An 18,464-nucleotide genomic window follows, 5' to 3' on the forward strand; every position below is an offset into this window, starting at 1 on the left:
CCAGGGCGGTCGGTAGCCGGTAGCCAGCACCAGGATCGCGAGCAGCGCTGCTGCGATGGTCTCGAACCACGCTCCGGACAGCAGCATCCTCCAGTCGAATCCCTGCATCGAAGATGGATTAAAAAGAGGAGAAAGGATTCTTTTTTTCCAAACGCGTGATCGATTCGTTTGCGGGATCGAGTCGCAGCAAGAGCGCGGGAGCGGGAGCGATTATCTCGTTACGACGCGCGAAACGCTTGTCTCGCCTTCGCGGGTACGTCGGTCGCGAAATATGTAGTACTACGACTGGCGCCCCGTATCTCTCGGAGCGTTTTGAGTCATTATTTGGACTGACGTCCCCGAGGAGTGAGGACGCGTCGAGGTTTTCAGTCTCAACGGAGAGAACGTGTGATTAATTTTAATTCTCAAAATATTAAAAGAGCGAATCAAGCTACTTTTTTATGGTGGCGGCTTCTCAGATACATCTTGTAACCCTCCTGTATACCTTTGCGGTTCGTAGCCCTATTTGCGTCAAAGAAAATGCGGGATATCACCGATGGGATAAAACAGCGTCTCTTCGCCTTACAATCGCAGAATCATTACAAAAGCGCGATTGCCGGAGCCTCGTGCACATTGGACGTTTAACTCAGCTGTAAATGACGAAGACGCATCTTTCGACGTGCCGGATCTGATAAGGCGCTACGATTTAGCACTGAAAAAACGCGTGTGATGCCGAACGCGCAATAATAAGCATCGCGCATTTTTGTTAGCAATTCTCACCGAGAAAAGGAAAAACAGAGAGAGAGAGAGAGAGAGAGAGAGAGAAAGAGAAAGAATAGCAAAGAAAGAGAAGTAGAAACTGAGCCAACAGGACAAAGGGTGAAAAGCGTAGGAATAGCAACGACCGCTTATGGATCTCCTCGCGACTGACTGAGTGCCCCAGTGTTATTTGCAGACCGCGCGATTCCTCTATTTGCAATTCGCCGATAACATGCTCCCGGTGTTGCCCCGATGATCCCCGGCCTCGCTCCCTCTGTTTCTCTCATCCTCTCTTACTCTCGCTCGCTTCTGAGTCACTGACGTATCGCAGTTGTTACACGGATCGGGAAGAAAATAGTATAAACGATAACTCTCTGTACGGATGTACCGCGAGAATAATATCACGTTCTGTATAGCAATAGCAAAGAAAGGCAAAAGGAAGATAGATCACCTCGTGCGCGAACTTCTTGACTTGTGGCCGAACTTTGAACTTGAATTCCTCCCATAAAGCTACGCGACTCCTCGCGTCAAGTGTGAAACTAAGGCGTAATTTATTTAAAATAAATCCACTTGTATTCCCTTCTCTTTTATCGCGTACCGCTCACTGTATCTTTCGCGTTTTCCCCCTTTACGCGTTCGCGGGTAAATAAAGACTCGCGCGATTAAGATAATTATGCTGTTTTCGGAAAAATTACAATAAATCGCTCAACGACGCGAGGACGATCAAGGTCGTAAAAACACGTGATTTTCGTCAAGGGGGGGGGTGAGAGTGGGGAGTAGGGGAGAAAATACCTCGAGGAAACGAGCGGAGGAGAAGGGACGCAGGGGAAAGGGAGGAGGCCAGGGGCAAGCCGAGCGCCGCATTCCACGGCGTTTTCTTACAGCAGTTTCCGTGTACGTGAACGCGCTTCGAGCCTCCTGACCGGCTACATTGTTCCTCCTCATTAATGACTTTAATTTAGCGCACCGCTACGTGAACACCATCTCACCATGCATCGGCATTCACAATACTCCCGTCCCCCACCTCGGCGGTGGGAGATGGAAGTCTCTCAAGGATGATATCCACCTCTTGAAGAATGTGAAACGTGGTGCACGCGATCGTTGCGTTCCGACGAAGCCGCATTCTTCCCCCAATAACGTGCCTCCGATCTTTGTTTACCTTTTACTCACATTTACTCTACTCCGTCTCATTTTACACGGTCTCGGAAACACGTCTTGATAGGGATCGATGAGAAAGAGAAGGCGCGGGTATTACATCCCAGCAAACACAGATTATAACTGCAATGTTGCAGCAACATTGTAATATTCCAGCTATATTGCAGAAATATTACATTGTTGCTGTAATATTGTAGTTATAATCTCTGTGTTTGCTAGGTGTGTCAATTCGAGGCTCGATTCTTTAGCGGACTTTCACATTGTTGGACCTGCAGATAAAATAAAACGCGATCGGGGGATATCTTAGTTAGAAGATAAAAAGAACTCTGAACGAAGTTATCGAAGTCGAGTTACGAAATTTAATTCTGATTTAGCAATAGGAATTATTTTACCGACTTCTTGCGCTTTGTCCTCGCAAACTTATCTGACAGTGAGATATAGAAAAGAGCTTCAAAACGTTATTATAACGGAGATTTAATTTTACGCGAAATTGAAAAATTTCTACTTCTCCCTTCAATTTACCTATTTTTTCACGAAGCTTCGCATCCAGATCATTCGAACCTGTTCTACGCTTTACGAATAGACTATTCTTAGCTCGCTCGACTAGCATCAACGATCGGAATCGAGCTTTGGATCGAAGCTCTAATAAAGGTCTAATAAAGAGAGTGGAGAGCGAAACGTATCTTGCATATCTCGCGGAACCAGTCCCACGCTAAAAGAAAGAAGACAAAGTGCTCGCGCTGCAGCTATCGAAAGCTCACTTCGTTCTCTTTTTCTTTCTACGTTAATTCTCTCTTACGCGATCTCTACTTTCTATACGAAATTAACGAGACGCATGGATTAAAAAAAAAGAAAAGATAAGAGGGGAAATTTAAATGTTGACACAAAGAACAAGCAAGACTTTGATCGTCATTGCGTGTGTAAAATTGTAAATGAATGGATTTTAAAATTGAAAAGTTTAAATAAAAAAAAAAAAGGAAAATCATAACTAATGCACATTTAATTTTATACGAAAAATTATTGTAATATTTATTTTTTTTAATTTACCTATTTTCTGCGGAGTTTTGTGATCGGGATATTCGAACCTGTTCTACACTTTACGAATGAGCTATTCTAGATATGATTTTACGATCTTTTGTGTACGTGTCGATCTCTAGAATTTATTGCAATCGAGAAAGTAGGATCTAAATGGTCCCCACTCGTGCGACCTCTTTTTTCTTGTCTCGCGTTCCAGATTCACTCTTATTCGAAGTCATCGATACGTGAATTAAAGAGTCACCCTATATACAGTGTCATGTGTGTACTCTGTATGCATCGAGGATATTAAACGCCTTTGTATTAACGTGGAACGTGGATAAAGTGTTTTCGTCCTGCTACTCATTAGGCAAATTTCGCTCTCTATACGCCGCACGCACGCGCTACCGCATCGTCGCACCGTCCGTCGCGCGTCCGCGCCGTCGCGTCGTCGCGCAGCCACCGTGGCGTCGCGTAGATGATAACGAACACGGCCGGGTAATTGTGTGCGAAGACTTTGGAATGGCAGCGTGTGTGTCGCCGACGAATGCCAGTAAATAAAGGATTATTGCCGGCGAGCAATTGAGAAAGCGCGAGTGAGTGAAAGAAAAAGTAACGGGGGACGATGGGGGGCGCAGGGTGGGGACGGGAAGGGAGAACGAGAAAAATAATCGGGCCGGGTTGCGCCCGATTACCCGTGACGAGTCGGATCGTTATCTTCCTTTCCTTTTCTCTTTTTTCTCCCGCCCCCCTTCCCTTCTTTTCTTTTTTTCTCCCTTTTCTGTCTTTCTCCGCGCTCGCGAACGCGAGATATGATAACTTTACGACTTATAATTTCACGTAAAAATGTGTCCTGACCTTGCGCGGAGAATCTCCGCGCGCTCAATCATTCTCGCGAAAGATAGGTGATATAATGATCTCTCCCTTTTGCTTCCAGAACGTAGCAAAAGTCGTATTGTCAGCGACAACGACTGCGATGGACTAATTTGAAGATCGATGCGCGCGTCAGAGAATCGATTCATCAAACACCAGCTTTCTTCGCTTCGGGACGGAAGTCGGGGCTGTCGCGTAATCTCGCGTTGTTTTATCGGTAACGTTTTTAGCTAACATTTCCGTTTTTTAACGCTACGCCTGTCAATTAAATAAACGAGAGAGAGAGAGAGAGAGAGAGAGAGAGAGAGAGAGAGAGAGAGAAAGAGAGAGAAAGAGAGAGATAAATACCGTAATGCGCGACTGTGTGCCTCGTTAATAACTCTATACTACGGTTATTATCCACTTTCGCGCGAGAGCACCACCCAATCATAAGCTTTATTTGCTGAACGTTACTCGGCACTTTTTCCCCACGTGCGTGGACGGAATTGTATCTCGAGCAGGTCACCGGCACGTACGCAAGGCGAATTAATTATGTTCCCCCGTCGTCCCGCTCGTGACATGCCGTGCTTACGTATTACTTGGATTTTATCTATATACATTTTATATATGTATTTTAATCTTGATTTTCTTGATGTTGATCGGAACCCATTAACGTCCAAGCGGATTTTTTGAACAATTTTCAATGGTTTAATTTTTTATTTTAATGGCCTTGAAAAAATTCAAGCAACAATATTTCTGATGTAAAATTTTTTGCTCTTTTAGAATCTGCCATCAGAATTTGTCAAAAATAAAGTCCCAAAAAGTTATAGTCGATTTTTTGGAAAAAAAAACCGTGATTTTTCACTCAAATTTTTTTTTAATCGATATTTTCACATCGAAACGACATTAGGATGATCTTGAGCAGTCAAAATATCGCGTTCATGAACTCTAAACTTTAAAACATATACATACTCATTTCGAAATTCATGATGGCGGCATCGAAAATGGCGGCCAAAAGCTCGAAATATTACAATATTATGCAAATTCATTTTAAAAAATACAGCATTTTTTAAAATAAATTTGCACAATATTATAACATTTCGAGCTTTTGGCCGCTATTTTTGATGCCGCCATCATGAATTTCGAAATGAGTATGTATATGTTTTAAAGTTTAGAGTTCATGAACGCGATATTTTGACTGCTCAAGACCATCCTAATGTCGTTTCGATGTGAAAATATCGATTAAAAAAAAATTTGAGTGAAAAATCACGGTTTTTTTTCCAAAAAATCGACTATAACTTTTTGGGACTTTATTTTTGACAAATTGTGATGGCAGATTCTGAAAGAGCAAGAAATTTTACATTAGAAATGATGTTGCTTGAATTTTTTCAAGGCCATTTAAAATAAAAAATTAAGCCACTGAAAATTGTTTAAAAAATGTGTCCGCTTGGACGTTAATGGGTTAAGATACGATCGATTGTCTTCGAAAATATCGTCCCGCTGTAAAAGAGGTATAACTTTAGATAAGCGCGCGGTCGTATGCGGAAAATTTCCGTGACTTACGTACCCTCGTACGCTTCAATCATCGCCCCATCGGTCGCAAATGCAAACGATTCGAGGATTCCACCGAAAGTGGAAAAATGAGATATTCACCCTCTGCTGCTCCGTTCGAGGAAGAACTGCCAGAAGAAATTGTAAATTTCAAACAGTCACGGCAATAAGTAATAGTAACGAAGGAATATTATCTCATTAGTTGACCTATTTGTCGGACATGCGATTATTTGCTTTCGTTCGATAACTCAATGATAAATGCCTTCCGTATGCATTCCGTTCGCACCGCGGATTCAGGAGTAGCGTAATAACGGATTCTCAAGTAAAATTATACGCTCCTGGCGAGTGAAGTCCGTACGCTGTACGATCATTCGTTCGAATCTTTTTACCGACGCAAATCTTTTATTATTTTAGCCTTTCAATAATAACGCGGAACGATTCTCACAATTATTTTTCCGAGAGAGAGAGAGAGAGAGAGAGAGAGAGAGAGAGAGAGAGAGAGAGAAAGACTGTGAAATGTTTATCACGAGAGATAATTCCGGAACCTTCAGAAAACACGTATACAAGCAGGAGCGCCGAAGGCGCTGTCGATTACGCGAAACGCATCTCGCCGTTTCCGTATAACGTTCCCGATTACGCGCGACGTGTATGGTGTATCCAGAAATTGCGGTTCCCGTTTCGCGCGATTACTTACGACGGTGCGACGTTACACGCGGTACGGTTTACCTTCCCCTCGGAGGGGGGGAGTGAGGAGGGATCATATAATCGCCGTAATTGCCGCGCGCGGGCATCAAGCAAATTATCGCCGCGTGTATATCGGCGGCACTTAACATTTCGCAAATAAAATGATTGCCCCGCCGTCTCGAACTTGCCGACCGTCTGTCGCAATTAAACGAAGGGCCCTCCCCGCTCCCCGGAAAAAAAGCGTCTCGAGCGCCTGATATATACAGGGTGTGCCGATCGGTCGGCAGGCGACGAGCGTAACGCGAGTGGGTAAAATAAAAAAATTTTTAAGATTTTCAAATAATTTCAATTGACATTTCTCTCGTACCTACTATGGTTGCGCTACGAAGGTACACGCCGCGCGCACGCACGGCTGCACGGATTGCACGGAGACTGAGGGCAGGAAAAATCTTCCCGCGACAGATATACGATAGCGCGGGCTGACAAGTGAGAGAATGTGCGTGTTGTCAGCTATCGCGCCGAGATATGCTCGCTCGCGTGAGAGAAGAAGATATGTATACCGCCTCGATAACAGGAAAAGATCATCGAGCAGACATGGCGTGTGTGTGTGATTGTTATTCTGGTTTACAAACAATATAAGGAGTTTATGTCGTATCTTATATTATTGTAAAGTAATGCTTTACTTTACAATAACAAAGCTTTCGTTGTTCAAACGTACGTATCGTATCGCATGCGAATCGGCAAACCATAGACGGTGCTAGAAAAAGCTTACACACATCTTTTATCCTGCGCCCCTGTCACTTCTCTCGCCAAGATTAGCGAGACCTTTCTTTTTGACGCTTTCTATATCTGACGAGAGCGGTCTCGTCAGATATAGCGCGGGAGAACTAATATATTTCGATGTATTCGACGTTAAGAGGAGAGCGATATACTTCATTGCCGCACTTTATTGTGTTACAAATGTACAAAAATCAATGCTCTATCGCAAATATTTTTAACCGTGATAATAATTATTGCCAGTTTCAATAACAGATTATTATTTCACAAGCGAGTGTTCGCGACGAAATCTCGTGAGTTTTTTTCTTCGCCTTAAAGAAAATCGCCGATAATTTTCGACGAGCTGGATCTTCGCGTATAATACGAAAAGAATGTACCTTACCTTACATCAGCTGTCAACTGTCAGCGTCACTGTCGCGTTCCCGTCGTTGTTACATAGAAGTAAACACAGAACGCTGTTTACCGCGTTGTTCTTGGAATCCAAACTTCTCGAAATTACCTGCGTTTTTCTTTTTTACACACACACACACACACACTCTCTCTCTCTCTCTCTCTCTCTCTCTCTCCCCGATTTCGTACAGAATTAGTCAACACGCTCGGTCGCGATAACGCGTGAGACTCGCGCGCACCACTGTGATCCTTTGGAATCCCAACCGCGCACCACCACCCGCCGCGAAAATCGGCGCGAATTGGAATTCGCGAATGGGAATGCGCGACGCGCAATCCCATGGTTGTTGATAGTCGCCGTGATTGCCGTGATATTACCATAGCGCGTGAGCTCCGGCGCAACGAAAACTCGCCCTCGCAGCTCGCGCTCGCTTCGGCCACGGGGGAACCGCGCGCCGTCCACCAGTAATACGATCAGTAAATCGCACGCATGTCCACGCGCCGCCGTCGCACCACTCACGCGCGTGTGTGTGCCTGCGTGCGTTGTATCGCGACGCCGCGCACCAGTCTCTCCTGACTCTCCCCCGACACGGCGCGAATTATCCGCACCAAATTCTTCTCACTCTCTGTGTCTGGTCGGTCTGGCCTGGTCTACTCGCGTCGATTTTACGCGCGCGCAACGCGCGCAATCGGCGCGCGCGCTCGCCTTTCTTTTCTTCACGGCTAACGCGCCGCGACGGACCCGGAAATCCGCGGAACGCCTCGCGTGCTTCGTGCCACAGGTGGTAGCGGCCGATGCTCGTCCCTCTTCTCCTCCCTCTTCTATCCCCGATAGAATATACGTAAAAACGGATAGCCGTGACCGTGCAGACACATGCCCGTTCGTCTTATAGGGTGTCTCGTAAAAAGCGGGATCGCGCCGCGGTCAGGAATGCGTTCTTTTCCGCTGATCGATCGATCGATCGCTCGCGATCTCCTCTTTCTCTTCCGAGATTCTTTATGAGAGAGTTCTTATCTAATTGTTGGCTGTTGCATTTCTAACGCGTCTATTTAAATATTTTTAACGTATATATTTTTTCCGGGTTTTTAGTTAATTTTTCTTATTTAATATTCCTAACCAGGCTTCTTTAATGCAATCATTTAATGCAATCGGATTTAATGATCTCGAAATTTAAATGGTTTAGTTTGAAAAGCGCATAAGTATTCAAATTTAGATTGACTTGATTAAAATTATTATCATCCGATCTAAATGTAATTGATTCTTCTATTGTAAAAGATAATATAAATAAAGAGATTTGGGAATTATAATTTGCAAGAGTATTTTAATTAACTATGTAGTAAAAAATTTAATTAATTAAATTAAAATAAAACAAAATATTTAATATTAATTAGAAAAATATATATATATGTATGTATATATAGAAAAGCTATTAACTTAGGAAAGCTTCGAAATAATAATTATGTAATTTGACTAATTATCAGAGATTATTTTAGAACTAGATATGAAAACATATAATGTTAATTAGAAAACAGTAATTGTGGCCATTTAAAAATTGTCAAAAGTAGTTTTATACTTTTGTGTAGTAGTTATTCCTATTCTTCAAGCTTAAAACTAATTTCACATACAGCAACAGTTACATCAAATAGCAGTTCACACATAGCATTTAAATGTAGGCTATAAATACGACATATTATTCTAATGCTATTCCCGCATTTGCACTAGAAAACCATTGAACCGATAAACATAAATACGTGTATTGGTCATACGCGCAAAGTTTCTAGAATTAAACGCCTTGCTTGGCAAGTGTTAAATAGCTAACACAATGTTATTGATATCTATAAATCTAATTCTATAATAACCGTCTCGCAATACGAGAATTTTCAGTCTTTTAAAATCAGATTTTTTTAAACATATAAACTTAAATAAAAAAATAAGAAAATATACTACGTGTCGAATGTAAATAAATTCTCGCATGAATAATCTTAACAGATTATGTAGTTTTCATTCCGGATTGAAATTTTTGTAATAGTTCTTAAAAAAATCACAATTGTTCCCGACTTGATGGAAGAGCAAAGTATTGAAAGATATCTTGGAAACAACTTACAGGCCTCAAGCGCATTATCATAGCCGCCGTCAAGGTTGTTTCTCAACCGATAATAAACCGTATTATCACGCACGAATTTTCGTGGAAATTAATCGACGAATTATGAAAATTCAGAAACCAAATACGAAAAGCGAAAAATCGCTGGTTCGAATTGTCCCGCAACAACGATGACGACAGTGAATGTATTGTGTACCAACTCGTTGGACAGTCACGGCAGTACTGATTCAAAAAAGTTCCTCGGGAACCCTTATGTTTTCCAAAAACTCCGAAAGCGTGACAGGGTTGGAGGAGGAAGTCTGGCGGTAATGGAGGTGGAGATAGGAACGGAGGTGGAAGAAAAGCGGGTGAGGAATGAAGAGGAGAAGGAGGAGAGAGGGAGAGAGAGAGAGAGAGAGAGAGAGAGACCAAGGAAGAAGGAAGAGGGAAAAGAGAGAGCCTGCCATACGGAGAGAGTTCTCGGTGGGATGCACGGTGGGGGGGGGGGGGAGGGGACACAAGCTCGCGACCCGGACATACAAGTGAGAAAAAGAGTAGTGCGAGACGAAAGAGGAAGGGCACAGGAGAGGAAAAGATAGCGTGCGAGGAGAGAGATAGAAGAAAAGAAAAAGAAAAAAGGGAGACGGAAGGTATAGGGGGAGATCCGACAAATGGAATTTTAATCGCTATTAATTGCTGCATTGTCCGGCGGATCGTTCGGATTTATGAATGGTGGTACACCGAAAGGGGGGGATTAGCGACGAGCCGTGAGATCCACGCGAGGAAACGGGGAGACGAGATCGTCGCTTCGCCCCCTCTTGTCTCGTTCGTCTCTCTTGCTCTTTCGTTCTGTCCCCTCGCGAAGACACTCGCGGGATACCGGGGCCCACCGGTCCATCTCTGTCTCGCGACGTCGCCGAAGACAAACTCTCTTATCTTCTCTTGTCCTCTCTGTTTACATGCCCCGTCATGCCCTGCCTGCCCGTCGATCCTGCAACCGCGCCGCGACATGGTTGGCTGTCGCCGATGGTGGGGCCCCATGGAATCCAGTGGGAATCCATGTGTTTGCAGTGGGGGTTCCGGATGACGGACGTATCGCAGATGGCGCTGGAACGTTCCCCGCCGAGGAGGATACGAGTCGCTCCTGATCGGGGGAGACTAATTCTCGTCTCGCCGTCGCGTCGTTACGCGATGCCGTAACTATCCACGCCTTTACCGGTCTTGTCTTTTCGTTTTTTTCTCAGACAAAAATAGCCATCAGGTCAACGCGAGTATGCCCGTCTTTGAGTTGCCTTTTAAACTTTCCACCGTTAAACTTCCGCTATTTCTTCTGACGTCCTTCTAACCGCGACTCACGTGAGTCTTCGCCTCGGGATTTATCTTCGAATCTGCTATCTCTGCTTGTGTATCTTTTTGTATCTTACATATTCTGAGAAAGAATTTTAGAAGCTGATCTTTCCCTCAACACATTCTTTTTCGCTTTGAGATCGCAGGGTTAATTACGGAGACAAAGAAATAACGAGCGGTAGCGCGGAAAAATCCTGGGAGGGTCGAGAAGTTTATCACTGGTACAACGTATTGATGACCTCTAAATGTAATCAATTATCCGAGGGTATGGTATGCTGATTAGATAATATGCTCGTGAGATTCATGAATAGAGAGATAATGTAGGAGACGAGGCGAAACAGAGATGATTTTAGATCGAGCGCATAGACTGAGGTTCTCGATTTCTATAATAATCTTATTCACCAGATTCTCGTCCATGATCTTCTTCTTCTTCTTCTTCATCTTCTACTTTTCTCTCTCTCTCTCTCCCTCTTCTCTCTCTCTCTCTCTCTCTCTCTCTCTCTCTCTCTCTCTCTCTTGACATCTTACTTAATCGAAATTTACACGGGACCAGGTGATCTAGGTCAGCTCCTTTAATAAGTGGCGTCACAAAATACGTGTTTATATGAGAGATAGCTAAATTATATCCTAGAGATGAAGGCAGATCTACAGATAGTCCGAGGATAGATTTGTTAATCATGAAGCGAATATTAATCGCCTGCAAGAAGCACGAAAAATAGTCGCCCATCACATCATTTTATAATAGTTATAAGAGAACATTACTCGCGTGCATTGAGGGAGAAGTCACGGACGCACGAGGCGGCATCTAATTTGCACGTCCAAATCGATCTCGACGCAGTGAATTTGCGCGATCATGCGTAACGGCCGTTAACCGGATCGCACAACCGGCGTCGTCCCCACGAAGGGTGTAAACAACTCCCCGACAAGGGGGACTAAGCAAGATCGGAAAGATCAAGTAAGATCTGAAAACCGGAGCGAGAGATTAGAGAGTCTTCTACGCCGAGCAGAAAATAGATCCGCAATGGCTTATCTAGATGTTCTAAAAACTGGAACTGGCCGGTAAACACTGGCGGCGGATAAATCCAGTAATTCGGGAAGGCAAGGAGACGGATCAGATGACGCGTGTAAAAGCCCAAGACGGGGCCTCCGCATTCTTCCCTGGGAGCAAAATGAATTTTATAATCAGCAGATTAATATTCATAGCGTAATTAACTTCGAACGCAGAGTATAAAAATATATGGACGACAAGGGAAGCTTGTCCTGCAAATACGTCGAAACCGGTAATTTCGGTCCTATCCCTTTCCGTTCCTGGGCTTCGCGCTTCCCCGTTTTTTATTGGGAAATGTAATTATTTCCATCGATTCCTCAAAGGGAATCTACGGCTAGAAAACTAGCAACCGAAAAGACAATGGCTTTAAGTCAATCCCTCTTTTCATTAAAGTTAAGGGTTAGATATTTGTCCGCCGTCTGATGGTATAAATGATGTGAGATCCGCTGTTCGGAATGGAACGGACGGCCGCATAGAACGGGCTAGACCGGGTCAGGAGGAATGATGTAGCTCTATCACGTACATAAGAGGGCGTGAACACGTGGAATAAGACGTCGATTGGAACTCGTTTCTATTCGAACAAAATAAAAAGAGAAAAGCGAACGTCGAGACGACATAGGCCGATCCGCAGAAGATACGGTACGGTATATACAAGGAAGTGTGTACACATGAAAAATATCATACAATCGCTAGATATAAAGGTCTATCGAAAGATACATTAATATCCATTCCAATGTGCAAACGTAACGTCAGCGAAAAATCTTTCTCTGTTCTCTCGATTGCGTCGTTATTTCCTTAAAATTATCTTCGAAGACTTTAATATTTTCGTGAATTATTTCTTCCTCGAAACTACTCCGTTTCCATTATTAATATTACACGCCAACTGTAACATATATTGTCAATTTATTATCGAATACGCTTTGGACGCATTATTGTTAAACGTTTAATTTTTATTACCACAGATAGATCCTTATTTTCTATGGACGTTTGCAAATTGACGATATGACGTAAAATCCAAAGCTTTTCTGCTCTCCCGATCACGTTGTATTATTTTAAAAAGTATCTTCGAAGATATCAAATTTTTATTTGTTAAAATATTCTCTTTTTGTAAATTATTTCTTCCTCGGAACTATTCCGTTATTAATATTACGCGCTAACGTATCGTCCAACTTATCGAATATGCTTGATTGTCAAGCGTTTTATTTTGATTATCCATATTTCTTACTAGCGTTTGCTAATCAATGAGAGATCGAAGTTTATATTTTTACAACGTGTGTGGTACCAAAATCTGAGTGTCTGAGTTTGAATATTAACGACAGGCGTGCATTGATTTTAATCTCGAAGTGTTGAACGCGCGTCAGTCGTGTTTCTCCGATTGCGTATGTCTGACCGGAGCTAAGTTTCCATAAGTAGGTACAAAAATGCATCGCAGAACGCAAAATAACTGGCGATATTAATAAGTGACACAATCATTTTCTACGATCTAGCGCGACCTCCTTTTTAAACGTCGTCGATTCGACCCAACCGACCGGGGAAGTTTTGCAATTGCGAATTTAATTAACCCCCTGCCTCCCCGTTAACGCCCTCTTTTAAATCGTATCGTTATTCGCTAAATATTACTTGGTAGATTTCTCTTTGAAACCCGCAGTCTGATTCTGAAGCTTACAATTAGCTAGGGGTCAAATTTGTATTTAAAGAAACCGAGTAATGCGTAAAATTCTTTCTCAACGCGGATACTAATTTACGAACTCCGTACCGTTAGCTTAGCTTGCGCAATTAACACGGCTGCTGGAAAAAGGGCGCATCGAGAAACGAAGCATTTTAGGTATAATTTTAAGTGTGTATAAGAGCAGGGAAATTATGAAAACAAGAAATGAAGAAATCGAGTGTTTTATGGATCAAACCAGCTGTAATGTTGACAATTCTAGCGAGAATATTCTCTTATGCACTATAATTTGCGGTTGCAATTACCAATGAGATAACACGCGTTTGCTTTTGAATATAAAACTAACAATAATAGAATAAGTCTATTTGGTCAAAGTGGATCTTGGGGACTAATAATATTATTACGTAAATTTATATTATTGTATGAATTGGAAAATGTATATAAATTCACGCAAAAATATCATTCATCAAGATTTTGGCCGAATAGACTTATTTTACCATTGTTAGTTGTGTATTTACTTATCAATCAGTTTCATTTATTAATTATTGCTTAAAATGTGAGTGAAATTCTACAGAGCGCGTATTCCATATTGTTCTATTAATATATAGGATAATGCACCTTATAAATTAAGAGCACTCTTGAGAAAAAAACGTGAGCCAATTTCGTCGACGAATTTGAGAAAATAAGTGTCATCTATTGATATGTCAAATTAGGAAATAGCTATTATTTTGCAAAATAAATATGTAAAATAATAAGTATTCTTCCTCATACAAAGTGACTACTACAATGAAAAAAAGGATATTGTATTAACACCATTAACTAATAGTCTAATTAAAAATAATCTTATTAATTCAATAATAATATTGATGAAACAAATAATATTTTATTAAAACAAGAAAATATGTATTTGTTTCATTAATGTTACATATTATTGAATTAACAAGATTATTTATTAGATTATTATAGCTATACTATTAATAAAACATCTTTTTTAATTTCACTCTCATTTTGGAGTCTTTAATTAATAATTATTTTAATTACAGATGGCGTAATTGAAGCGAGATTGAAGCGAGATTGAAACGAGATTGAGACGTTTCACTCAGCTTTGTCATATAATGGAAAGAGAACCGAAAGGACATTCGGTAGGTCCAGCACACCCTATATACGCACAAACATCTGTTCCTACGGCGCGAAATAATCGCACGCATAAATAAACCACGACAGAGTCGAGCGTGCGTGTCTCACGTGAAGCGGTGAAAACGTGACTTCGTTCACAATTCGGCGTTCCGAAAAAGTCACGGCGAAGCGATGGAGTCTTCCCGCGAGAATCTCCCGCGTGACATGCGATGTTTTGTACGCGTTCTCGATATAACATCTAAAAATTGCCATAAAAATATCATTCGCGATATCTCGTCAGCCGATTGACGCGACTTCGAGTATATCCAAATAATAATAATAATAATAATAATAATAATAATAATAATAATAATAATCAAAAAAGGAACATTCCAGAATTTTTGAAAACACATTTACCAAACATTCTCTTTCTTGAAATTATATTCCGCTGTGTGGGATGTGGGACGTGATGTCTGTCTGAAAAGGCGGGCGGTTGTTAAAAAAAAACTGGTTTTCGAAGTTGGCCCTGTGTTGCTTTACCGCGTCTAATTATCACGTTCCATGAATGAGTCCCATGAGAAGGGCAGAAGAAAACCTATTTTTTTTATGAAAAACAACGTAGGCTCGGAGTTTGAACGAATGAGCGGCGAAAGAAAGATAGAAAGCCGACCGTACTAAAAGCGGTTAATTTTTATTTTTTAAGGATATGTTTAAGCTGTACAATACTATTAACTAAAAAATAATAACAAAAATTACGAAGAAAATTGATCGAAATTTTATAAAAAATTTGGGTCGTAAATACGTCCTGAAAATTGTAAAAAGCAAAATAACGAACTATTTGACTTATAATAGCTTGTGCACCGCATTTTGCTACAGTTTTAGGTAAATAACTTTTACAAGTATATAATGGATTCAAATAAATTTTTGCACAAATGTTTATCAAAATTTTATTAGTATATGTAAAAAATTTGATTTATTTTATAATGCTACTTTCTTATCAAATTTGCAAATAAGTATTGCAAAACGCGATTTTACATAAAATCAATGTCAATCAAAAAAATTGAATATTTTAAATTTGAGTCCAGAGAATTGGACTCAATTTTTGCACAGATAATCAGATGTAATAATAGATCAATCTGTATTTTGTGAAATAAAATTCTATATTTTTGGTAATGCTTTGAGACATGACACGTTTATTTTTAAAGACGATCGCGCAACTAATCGGACCAAATCTGAATCTGACCTTCACTTGGCCTTCTTCTCTGTCACCATCACATTTAATTTCTCGTGTTGTGTCGCTTGGAATTTTAATTATCCGCTTGTAAACGTGTGAGTAGCGACGCATCTTTTTATTGTCACATTTTTGAAAAAGAAAGAAGAAATAAGATTGTATGACATTTCATGTAAAAAAAGAATAATCTTAAACACAGTGTATCTCTTTTTTTTAGCAATCTCAAGTATAAACGTGGAATGTATTTAAAAATAGAATTTATGAAATGGAGAGCCAAGATTCCTAAAATAACAAGCGATTACTACCATATCACGTAATCACGATTTAATGAAGAGTTCTTGCCCTTGGCCTTTGAATAAAAAATAAGATGAAGAAACGGCGAAGAATAAATGAATAAAAAATGTAGTACAAGGTGAAGAACGCTAGGAAATGAATAAAGATGAATAAACATGAGTAAAGATAAAATATAAATATAAAAGAATTAATGATAAAAGATATAAAATTTTTTTTTAATCTCTATATTTTTAAAAATTTATTCTTTTATTTACCTTGTTAATATTTAAACTGCAGGCATGGGGTATTGAGGTATTTTGTCGAAAACAAAGGGTCAACAGTTCCTTGAGAAGTCCAAACCTCTTCGATATGCCGACTTCTCTCACAACTTCATAAATTATTTGCGGTTTTTGTAAAAAAAAAAAAAAAAAAAAAAATAAAATGAGATAAAAATAAATAAACAAAAATAAAAGCAAGCAAGAGATTTCATTTTTCGATTATTATAGCCCAACTCCCGTCCATCGAGCAATAAATCCACGCGCATAATTCGTGTCTGCGGACGCGAGGAGGGAATGGGGCACATCAGATGTGTACGCGCGTGCACACGTGCACACGTGTACGCTGACCGCGCCGCAGTCGAGGCAAAGAGACCTGGCCGACCAACCAGGAAGCGATCACGCACCACCAACTGGTCACTCGCCGGAATTCTGTCGGATGCGATTACACGGCACGGTGGTCCGGTTTAAAAAAAATTGGGAATCCTCTCTCTCCGTTTCTCCCTCTCTGCTTCTCCTCCTCCCTTTCTTTTCTTTTCCTCTCTTGCGCGGATCGCCGATGTTATTAAAGTTGGAATTCGCCCGAGGTTCCTCCCATTCCGGAAATCGTACCTTATTCCCTCGAATTTAATTACGACAACATGAGTAATATTCACTCAGTATGTATAATACAACGTCTAAACGTATCGCGTTTCAAAACAACAAAAGGATAGGTATATAACAAACTTTTTACAATTCACGCAGATAATTGTTTTATTGGTACACTTATTGTTTACGAGGGATGTACAAGCAAAATAATATTTCAGAAATTGTAACATTCCGGATTTGTTGCCTTTTGTTCAGAGCCGTGCTATTTACTCGTTGTATATGACGCTGCTGAGGACGTAGGGCAGGAGCTCCGTGAAAATATCGACGTCGGGGTCCAGACACCGGCCGAGACCCTCAATCACCAGCATGCTGAGGATTACGCTGCTGAAGGATCCGTCCTGTTTGACTCGGTGACGAACCATCGCGGAGAATAATTCCGACACAACGGTACTTACGTTCACCTGCGGGTACGATCCGGGACGGGTAGCCCCGATACGTGCAATAATTACTTCTCTAAACAGGAAACGTACGTATGTACGCGCGGAAAGGCGTGCCTGGCGCCCGCGCGGTGGATCTCGCCGTCATGCTCTTTCGACGTTCGATTCTCCACGTGATCGAGTCGCGTCGCGTTGGACGGATTTTTCTGCGGCGTGGAAGCTGCCTATCTTTAGAATCGCAATACTCGCGATTATCCATTATCGCGGCGTTACGATACCGGTATCAAAAACTGGTTAGTCTACCCTATCGCGCGTGTTTTAATACTTGCGATGTACGGCCTCGTAATTGCGCGCCGCCGCGCGGGTATACGCGCCATGCGCGTTTTTCACGCGAGGCATTTCTCGGAGGTCGATTCATCCCGATCGCGAATCCGCGCGCGATCTTAAATAGCGTACCCGACAGCTCCCACTATATAATCATGGCGTTCGTATATTCGCGTTGTTACTATTATTATTATCATTATTCTCGCGCTACGATGATTCGACATAGTTGAAACGCCGACGGTACCTCGTACAATGTTTACGCGCACTGCACGATCGTTCAAGTCAAAATATAAAAAAAAACCAGGAGATCGATTCCGAGAAGCAATGCAAATCAACACGCACGAAGCCTAAAAAATTAATAACAGTCCTGTACAATTTCGATCGAACGACGACCTCGTGAATGGGAATTGCGAGGAACGTACGCTTCAGCGATCACTCGGGACTTCGAAGGGAATATCTGTTACCAACCTTAAACGGATTACAAAGGTGCGACTTGACGATGTTCTTCATTGAGCACGTGAAACCGTCCGGGTCGGGAGTCATGTGCGAGCTGTGCTCCAGAATATATCGCGCTGCCATTTCTCCCTACATTAAATTTTGCATGTCAAAACTTTAATTGCTCCGCATCGAAAAAAAAGGTCAAAAAACGCGCGAAAACCAATAATAATCACCGAAGTGAAACCGAAACGATATGCATGTAAAACATAAGAAAATGAAAAAATGACAGGTACACTGAGAAAATTTATAAAAAGAATTAAAGAGGTATTCTAGTCTATATAGAGGCCAAATTTTTATGCTATTTTTGCGAATTTTTTTAAAAGAAAGTATAAAGTTTTTTGGGACGGGGTTTTTTCCTACATATTTATACATATTTGAAGCATGTTTCAAAATATTCGTATTTAAAAATAACTATAAATAAG

At 41.3% G+C, this 18,464-nt stretch overlaps 2 protein-coding genes and 1 long non-coding RNA gene across 4 annotated transcripts in view; 1 reads left to right on the forward strand and 2 right to left on the reverse strand.

The window, feature by feature from the left end:
• The window catches only part of LOC105448504 (ecdysone 20-monooxygenase), a 22,166-nt gene extending 12,722 nt beyond the window's left edge, over positions 1-9,444 (reverse strand). Inside the window, exons 1-2 of the mRNA XM_011687139.1 lie at positions 9,264-9,444; positions 1-102 (exon numbers count right to left, since the gene is read on the reverse strand). The exon at positions 1-102 is cut by the window's left edge and continues 22 nt beyond it. Of these exons, the coding sequence (XP_011685441.1) occupies positions 1-102; positions 9,264-9,284 (123 nt within the window). The 5' untranslated portion in view covers positions 9,285-9,444. The remainder of the gene's footprint in view (positions 103-9,263) is intronic.
• LOC105448503 lies at positions 3,376-16,350 on the forward strand. The gene is made up of 6 exons (XR_974255.1): positions 3,376-3,503; positions 3,845-3,997; positions 14,344-14,442; positions 15,622-15,745; positions 15,865-16,059; positions 16,218-16,350. It is a non-coding gene; the product is annotated as an uncharacterized LOC105448503 (long non-coding RNA).
• A 571-nt stretch (positions 16,351-16,921) lies between these two features.
• Positions 16,922-18,464, reverse strand: part of LOC105448509 (uncharacterized aarF domain-containing protein kinase 2-like) — a 51,491-nt gene continuing 49,948 nt past the window's right edge. The window contains exons 8-9 of one of the 2 annotated variants that reach the window (XM_011687149.1): positions 18,013-18,129; positions 16,922-17,244 (exon numbers count right to left, since the gene is read on the reverse strand). In XM_011687149.1, the coding sequence (XP_011685451.1) occupies positions 17,050-17,244; positions 18,013-18,129 (312 nt within the window). In that variant the 3' untranslated portion in view covers positions 16,922-17,049. Of the gene's footprint in view, positions 17,297-18,012; positions 18,130-18,464 lie in introns of both variants that reach the window. The other variant, XM_011687150.1, reaches the window with a different exon arrangement.

Source organism: Wasmannia auropunctata, unplaced genomic scaffold, assembly GCF_000956235.1.
Source record: "Wasmannia auropunctata unplaced genomic scaffold, wasmannia.A_1.0 LD336085.1, whole genome shotgun sequence".
NCBI classification, from domain to species: Eukaryota; Metazoa; Arthropoda; class Insecta; order Hymenoptera; family Formicidae; genus Wasmannia; species Wasmannia auropunctata.